The sequence below is a fragment of the Molothrus aeneus genome, chromosome 27 (genome assembly GCF_037042795.1).
Source record: "Molothrus aeneus isolate 106 chromosome 27, BPBGC_Maene_1.0, whole genome shotgun sequence".
In the NCBI taxonomy this organism is placed as follows: Eukaryota; Metazoa; Chordata; class Aves; order Passeriformes; family Icteridae; genus Molothrus; species Molothrus aeneus.
In genome coordinates this window covers 2433216-2441035 of record NC_089672.1, presented here as the reverse complement: position 1 = coordinate 2441035, position 7820 = coordinate 2433216, and the positions used below count along the sequence as shown (strand labels likewise).

At 52.0% G+C, this 7820-nt stretch overlaps 1 protein-coding gene across 1 annotated transcript in view; it reads right to left on the bottom strand.

Annotated features, from left to right (window-relative positions):
- Positions 1-354: 354 nt before the first annotated feature.
- Positions 355-7820, bottom strand: part of MLLT1 (MLLT1 super elongation complex subunit) — a 33604-nt gene continuing 26138 nt past the window's right edge. The window contains exons 9-12 of the mRNA XM_066566279.1: positions 6620-6719; positions 6295-6366; positions 4935-5006; positions 355-4203 (exon numbers count right to left, since the gene is read on the bottom strand). Of these exons, the coding sequence (XP_066422376.1) occupies positions 4075-4203; positions 4935-5006; positions 6295-6366; positions 6620-6719 (373 nt within the window). The 3' untranslated portion in view covers positions 355-4074. The remainder of the gene's footprint in view (positions 4204-4934; positions 5007-6294; positions 6367-6619; positions 6720-7820) is intronic.

Here is a 7820-nt window from a genome sequence, read left to right as displayed (position 1 = left end):
CAGCCAAGGACAGGGACAGTCCCTCAGGGGAAGGGAGGGGACGGTGCCACCCTTGATCTGTGCTGAGCCCGTGCCAGGGCTCTGTCCTTGTGACAAGGGAGCAGTGGGGACACCTCAAATCCCATGGGAGCTGCCCCAGGCTAAGGCCTGCACCAAGGGCAGGGCCCCCTCACCTGAACAGACAAAGCTCTGATGGATTAAGGGGCACTGGAGTCACCCCATGCCCCTTAAAACAATTCCCTTTTCCTTGGCTTTCCCTGTCCCAGGCCTGAGGGTGTCACCTGTGCCATGAGGGGTTGTGGGAAAGCCCCAGTGCCATCCCTGGGGAAACAACAACTGAAAAACACTTCCAAGTTTTACTTTTCCATCTTACTTTATTTCACTTTTTCTAGAAAATTCCTCCATAGTTCCACAAATTTAACAAAAAGTTTAAAATTCAGGACAAACAATCCTGTAATGTATTACAAACATGAGTTTTTTTGTGTTTTTTCTTTTTAATCTTGCAGTTAAGTCTTGGCTCAGCTGCATTTCTTCCAGCTGAGTGAAGAACTTTTCTCCCAACACAACTTTTAAAATCCTCAGGTGCTGAGGTATTTAATACCTCGGCTCTAGGCAGAAATACAATTAAAAATTCTCTAGAAGTTGAAGTACTTACATTTTTCTTTAGGAGTGCAAACTCATCTTGTCAGTTTTTGATGGCTATTCCCGGCCCCAGGAAAGCAACAACACCCATCTGGCTCCTTTGAGCACTGATTCACCCGTCCCAGGTGCTCCAGGGGAGTCTCAGCATCACCAGAGCCCCTGGGCCAGCAGGGAGGAGCCTCCTGTGAGCAGAGCTGGCTCCAGCACATCCCCAATGGAAAACTGGAACTGGAGCCGCTCTGGGCTCTGCTCGTGGCGAGGCCCCTCCGGGAGGGACGTTTCAACCTCTCTCACCATCAAACACGGTCCAAGATCTGACAAAAAAACTCTTTCTGGATTGTTGCATCAATGCTTGGCTCGTTCTGATGCTCCCACCGCAGCCCACGATCCCACGGGTGGCAGAGTCATTGCACTTCCATGGATCCAGCCTGACCTCAGCCAGCCTCGCTCCCTCAAGCCGGGCTTTGCTGCCAAGCCAGCCTTCCTCTCCTCCCTTGGTGAAACTTTTCTAATGGTAATGTCAGTGACCAAAGCCTCAAGGCTCAACACAGGGCAGAGCAGGAGCCAGGGAAAGGCTCCTGAGCCTCCTGCAGGAGGGAGGAGCCGAATCCTGATTCCACCTCCAACTCGATTCCAACTCAGCAACTCGGGAAGCCCTCGGGCTGCCAGCACCTGCCTGTGCCAGCAGCAGCACCACGAAGGAACAGAGAAAAAAGGAACAGAGTCCTGTCCATTTTCCTTGGAAAAACCATTATGGCTACAAGTCAATTTGGGATTCTTTTTTTTTTTCTTCCTTTTTTTAACAACGCAAGCTACTACACATCCTCGAGGACCTGAAGCAATGCCCACAGCAGCACTGCCCCCTCCTTCCTAGAGTACAATAATCCATCCATGCTCTCAAGAGTGACACAAGAACAAACACTTTATCCACAAGAACCTGTACACGGCATGTTCAGAACAGCGTTCAGCCAGCCTAGAGGGGATCTACACAGGGAACTGCAAGGGGACACAAGATGAGGCCCAAATGTGACCATTCTTGGTTTGCAGTCACCCCTCCTGTGCTCCCCACGCTACCACATACCCCAAAAAACATCAACTCTGTAGAACAACTAAGTACTTGCAAAAACCTTTTAGTAACAAATCAGCATGTGCACACAATGGAGAGGAACTATTGCTGGGGGAACAATCCTACCTCGGGGTTTTCGGGGGGGGGATTATAAACAGTCTAAAAAAATCCATGTGTAAAATACTTCTTATAAAAACCAAACAAAATCCCTATCAATGCTCAGCAGACTTACCAACAAAGTCACTTCCAGGACAGGATGATGCCATGGCAGGCTCAGAACAGCCTCCTGCAGGTGCTGGGAGCTGTGGCCATGGGGTGCTGCCAGGGGCAGGGGCAGGACGGGGGTGGCACCTCCAGGGCCTTGAGGGGCAGCTCTGGAGCTGTGACAGTCTGGAAGTGCTGGGACTGGAGCTGTGGGAGGAGTGGGCAGCACTCAGTGGAGCTGGGGCTCGTCCTGGCCACCCCTGCTGCTCTGGGGATGGGACAATGCCACCAGCCCCAGCCCAGAGTGCCCAGTGTGGGCACAGAGCTGCCTCCCCCTGGCACAGCCCCACAGAGACACGAGGCTGTGACCAGTGTGGGTGTCCTGCTGCCACCTCCCACTCTGCTCCCTGCCCTGAACCTTCTCTGGCCTTTTAATCCAGCCCTGGCATCGTCCAGCAAGAAAGAAAAGAGCTGAGATCACTGGCGTGACAGGGTTTGCACCCGGCATGAGCTTGAACTTCCATATATATATATATATATACAACACATATATATATATATATATATACACACACACACACGACACATGAAAGGTGGTACAAGGACAAAATTAATGGGAATCGGGTCAACATGACCCAACTCAAACAAGCTTATCATCATATTGCCACTTCAGTTGATTAGTTGCAACATTTCCATGATAAAGAAAGGGGGAACCCAAAACAAGGGACAGCAAAGCTGGAGGGGTGCAGCCCTCCCTGAGCAGAGAGGCCCCCACGCCGCCTGTGCCCCATTTGGCAAAAGCTTCCCACAGCCCTTGGGAAACCAGCAATTCCTGGGCAAATACTGAATTTAGGGACCAGGAGTGTAACACAGCTTGGAGGGAGGGCTGGGATTTGCCCATGCCCACCTGGCCAACACTTGGAGGTCAATCCTAGTTTAACTAGAAAGCCAGGGAAGGGCTGCATTAGTGTTTCTGTTTGTGCCTTTTCCTGCACAGGCAGCGGGGTGGGAGAGGGAGGAGGGAACAAACCCAACCCCACTTTGTGTTTTACATCAGCATCTCCCAGGCGTGCCCAAAGACTGAAGCTCTCCCTTGTTTTGGTTTTCCCAAAGTACAGCCACTACTATAGGGGCCACTGTAAGGAGATTCCTCTTTGAGAACACAGAACAAAACCAATCACATGTTTTGGCAAAGTTATCAAACACTGACAAATGGAAAGACCACGGGTGAGCCCCTTCTGGAGCATGGGATGCCTGGAGGTTGCTGTCCAGCTTCCTTACACTACAAATTGTCCACAAGAGGCATTGAACAAACGAGTCAAATCTTATTAAGCGCCTTCCCCTGCCAGAGCCATAAAAAAACAACAGAAAAACACACCCTTAAGATCATAAGACCCAACTAGGCCCTTCTTATACATACAGTACATACATATATATAATATATATATATATAAAATATACAGCTTACAGTTTTGGAGTCCTATTACAGTTAAAGCAGACTGAAAGGAGTGGGACTTTGTTTAGGAGCTCAGATCAACAAACAAGACATCTCCAAAGCCCAGCAGGAGACAGCAGGTTCCAGAGGCCTCCTCAGCGAGCACAGAGGGTCCTGTCCCCACCGGGAGCCAGGTCACCAGACCAGTGGGTGATCCCAGCTGGGATGGAGCTGGGATGCAGCCCCTCTCCTCTGCAGCAGACCAGCAGGAGCCCAGGGAGCCTCCTGTTGTCCCCAGTGTCCCGGCCAGCTCTGTCAAAGCCGCTGTCACCCACGGGGCAGAGCGGGGCAGAGTCCAGGGGAAGGGAACAGCATCCACGCTTCTTCAGAGCTCAGAGATGCCTGGAAAATGTGCTCTTGAAACACAGTTGCTCCAAGGGAAACCAAAAAGGTCGCGCTGTGCAGCCTAAGTGCAGCACGCCTGCTCTGCTGGGGGCCTGGCCCACAAAGCCAGGGCTGGGGACAGGCTCAGCAAGGCGGGCGCTGGTTTGAAGCCTACAAGAAAAGTGCAGCTGGCTGAGCATTCCTAGAGCATGGCTGTTCTCTAAGGCAGTGCTTCTTCGGGTGAGGCAGGAGGATAAGAAGGCCTAGTTCCATGGGGTGGTGTCCTGGTACCAGTGGAGGGGATGTCTGGGTGAAGAGCAGAGCCAGCTTGCCAGGCCCAGCGTCATGTGGCCACGGCCTCCAGGTAGCTCTGCAGCTTGCGGACGGTCGTCTCATCCAGGGAGAAGAGGTCAAAGTCAAAGGTTGTGTTGGTGACGTTGAAATGCCCGGTTTCCTCAATGAGATTCACGATCTGGAGAAGGGGGATGGAGGTAAGTACAGCACAGAGGGTACAGAGCACATCCAAGCTCTCCCATCCCTTGGAGGGGCTCAAAGCAGGAAGGGAATCCTCTTCCCAAAAAAGCAAACCAGCTCCCCCTGCCTGCCTGACCAGCTCAGTCTGGACACTGGTGTGGAATATCCTGAGCTGGGAGGGACCCACAGGGATCATCAGTGCAGCCCCTGTCCCTGCACAGGCACCCCAAGAACCCCACCCTGAGCAGCCCTGGGAGCTCCTGGAGCTGTGGCAGCCTTGGCACCATTCCCTGGGGAGCCTGGGCAGTGCCCAGCAGCCTCGGGGGGCAGAACCTTGCCCTGAGCTCCATGCCAAGGCCTGGCCCAGCTCCAGCCCTTGCTGGGCTCCTGTCCCTGTCCCAGAGCAGAGCTCAGCCCCTGCCCCTCCACGTCCCCCCAGGAGGAAGCTGTCAGTCAGACCAAGCTGTCAGTCAGACCAAGCTGTCAGTCAGACCAAGCTGTCAGTCAGATCAGGAAATCCCACCTTTGGGATTGCTACCAGGATGGCAGAGTGAAGATGCCCACACCACACTCCTGCACCAATTCCAACAAAAACCTTGCATGCACAGCTGATTTTATTTCTCACTGGGTATTTTTGCTTTCAAAGCAAAGCAGAAGCTCTGTGGAAGGGCCTGGCTGAGCCCCTGGACCCCCAGATGCCAGGGCCAGCAGGGCCTGCAGGGTCTGTACCTGCTGGAGCACGTTGCGCTCCCGTAGTGCCATGAGCCGCCTGTGGAGCTCCACCAGCTCATCCGTGTAGGCCTGAAACACAAACAGGGACACATGGAGCTGCCAAAGGGACCTCCCCAGTGAGGATCACAAGAATTTGAGGTCCTTTCAGACATTCTCAAGTTTTCCCTACTTTTTTACTGCCTCCTCCTCCCTCTCAAGTACTGGGGCACCGAGGTCATCCCTTAAATACAAGTGCTCTGAAGGCCTTTTAGTTTTGATTTAATGACAGCCACACCTGTAACCAGCTCCAAGAACTGGGCAGAGCCTTTAAGGATCTCAGTGAGGTGAAGTTCACCTTGGTGACCCCTCACTGTGAGCTCCTCATCAGTGGGTTCTCCTAATTAACTCTAAATTACCTGAAAACATCATGTGCATCAGGGACCAAAACCCAGCAATCTACTGAGCAATGATCTGCATCTATGTAAGGCAAAATTCTTGGAGTGCACTGTATTCCCAGGTGGTTTTATCTAAACCACAACAGGAAATGAAGGATTGCTCACAGGCCCAACATGTTGATTGTTCTTAGGTAAGAGTGGTTTGGTTTTTTTCTTAATTTTAGGTTTCTTTAGGCAACGGGTCTGTATCAACAAAATTGATTCACAGAATCAGTGAATCACAGAATGGACACTGCTCTGCCCTCCCTGGAGGCAAGGAAGGAGGGAATTTCATTGAAAAAACAAAGGTTCCAACTAAACCTGCAAAGCAGAGCATCAAATAATCTTTAATTTAGAAGATGAAAGCCAGATGAAACTGCCTTTTAATGAAGTGGCCCAGCACTGCAGCAGTGACCAGGCCATTGGTTCAGACAAAGGGCAAACAAACACAACAATTTCAGCATTTTGCCTATGAACACCATCTGGGGCTCCAGCTATTTAATGTACACAATTTGTGCAGTGTCACTCTCCAAAACCTGTCCTTTCAACATCTGGTTTTTGTTAAACTCAAGCTTTTACCCTGCTGAGACAGAACAATGAACAGGCTGGGCTGATTCAGGTGGTTTTGTGCACAGTGAGGCCCAACCATCCTGTGAAGCTCAGCTCCTTAATCAGAGAATCCTGGGGTGGCTTGGGTGGGAAGGGACCTCAAAGCCCATCCAGTGCCAGCCCTGCCATGGCAGGGACACCTCCCACTGTCCCAGGCTGCTCCAAGCCCTGTCCAGCCTGGTCAGGAACATTTCCAGGGATTCAGGGCCTGCCCACCCTCCCAGGGAACAATTTCTGCCCCATATCCCATCTAAATTTCATTTTTTCAGTGGAAGCCATTCCCTGTGTCCTGTCCCTCCAGGCCCTCGTGGAAGATCCCTCTCCACAGGACACACCTTGTCATACGTTCCCTTCTTCAGGATCTTCTCTGGCTTGTTACAAGACTCTGGGCTTTTCCTTCCAGATGCCTGAGGGCAAAAGAAACCAACAACAGGACCAAAATGAGCTCAGGAAACATGGGGGTGTCACAGCAGAGAGCTGGAAAGGGAGGAATCACCTGTCAGCTGAGGACAGCAACAGGGAAAATGGGGTGCAAGGAAGAATTCCCAAGGCAGGGAGGTGGGGAGGTGGGGAGCAGGGGAGGAGGGGAGCAGGGGAGGTGGGGAGCAGGAGAGGAGGGGAGCAGGAGAGGAGGGGAGCAGGGGAGCAGGGGTTTCACACCTTGTTGTTTGCTGGGGGCAGCTTCTGCCCAGGAGGTGGCTCCCGGCTGGGCGGGCACGAGTCGGCGCTGTTGTCACTGTCACTGTCACTGAGGCTCAGTCTGAAAAGCCAGCAAGCAGCACAGAATGAGCAGCAGCAGCAGCAGCAAACTCAGCAGCAGCTGCCAGCTGAGCCACACAGAGCTGAGTGAAATTCTCTTCTGTAGCACAGACTGCTGCAGTGGCTGCTGGCAATCCCCAGTGAGCCATTCTTCCCCAGGGAGCTTCAGGTGCCACGTTAGAGCAGCAGTTCAACTCTGCCATTCAAAAGGCCCCTAGAACAGCTAAGCACCACCTCATTTCACAAACAGCAGCTGTTCAGGAATTCCTCCCAGTGTCACAAAGTACCTGCATGAGAGGCTCACTGATACTTCTACAGGCACAAAAAGGATTTTGTGTTGCTGCTGGTGTAACCTCTGAGATTTCCTATTTATTCTCATTCTCTTTTGGCCCTACAGATATGACAGGTATTCTGCCTGTGGTGAACTACACTGGTTATCCCCTAAAGGTCTACAAAAATACCCTTCAAATTCCCTCTGTTATTGTTTCCTTGATGATGACAAGTGCAATAATGGATATTTCTTTGTTTCGGTAACCACCACCAGAATTTCCAATGTGCAGCTGCTCTCTGGGCCAAGCATTTGGGTTCAAATATTCACTGAGACTCCAGGTTTGGGCAGTAACAGCATTTCCTGAGGGAAGAAGGTGAAGTTCAACTCTTTCCAGGGTGTGGAGCAGGAAACAGCTGTCACTGAGTGCAGAGAGTGGAGCAGCCAACACAGGGAGGGCAGAGAGTGACTCCTGAGCCCTGTCAGCCCCAGAGCAGCACACTCTGCCTGGCCCCACAGATGCCCAAGCTCTGCAGATCAAAGGTGTCACACTCCAGCAGCTCTGCAGAGATCTGAGGGTCACAGTTAGTGACTGCTTGAAGGGGCTCAGTCACTGACACCTGCCAGCTCTGCTCAGCACCTCCCAGTGCCTTCTCCTCTTTGTGCTCTGGAGCCAACCCTGCTGCCACCACTGTCACAGACATCTTTGATGGAAAATCCTTTCCTTAGGGCTTTTTCTCCTGAGAAGCTGAGAGGCCTCAGGAACACAATGTAACCAATGGTTATCTGCTGCTGTGGAATGCAACAGGTGCATCTGGGATTGGTCTCGTGTTG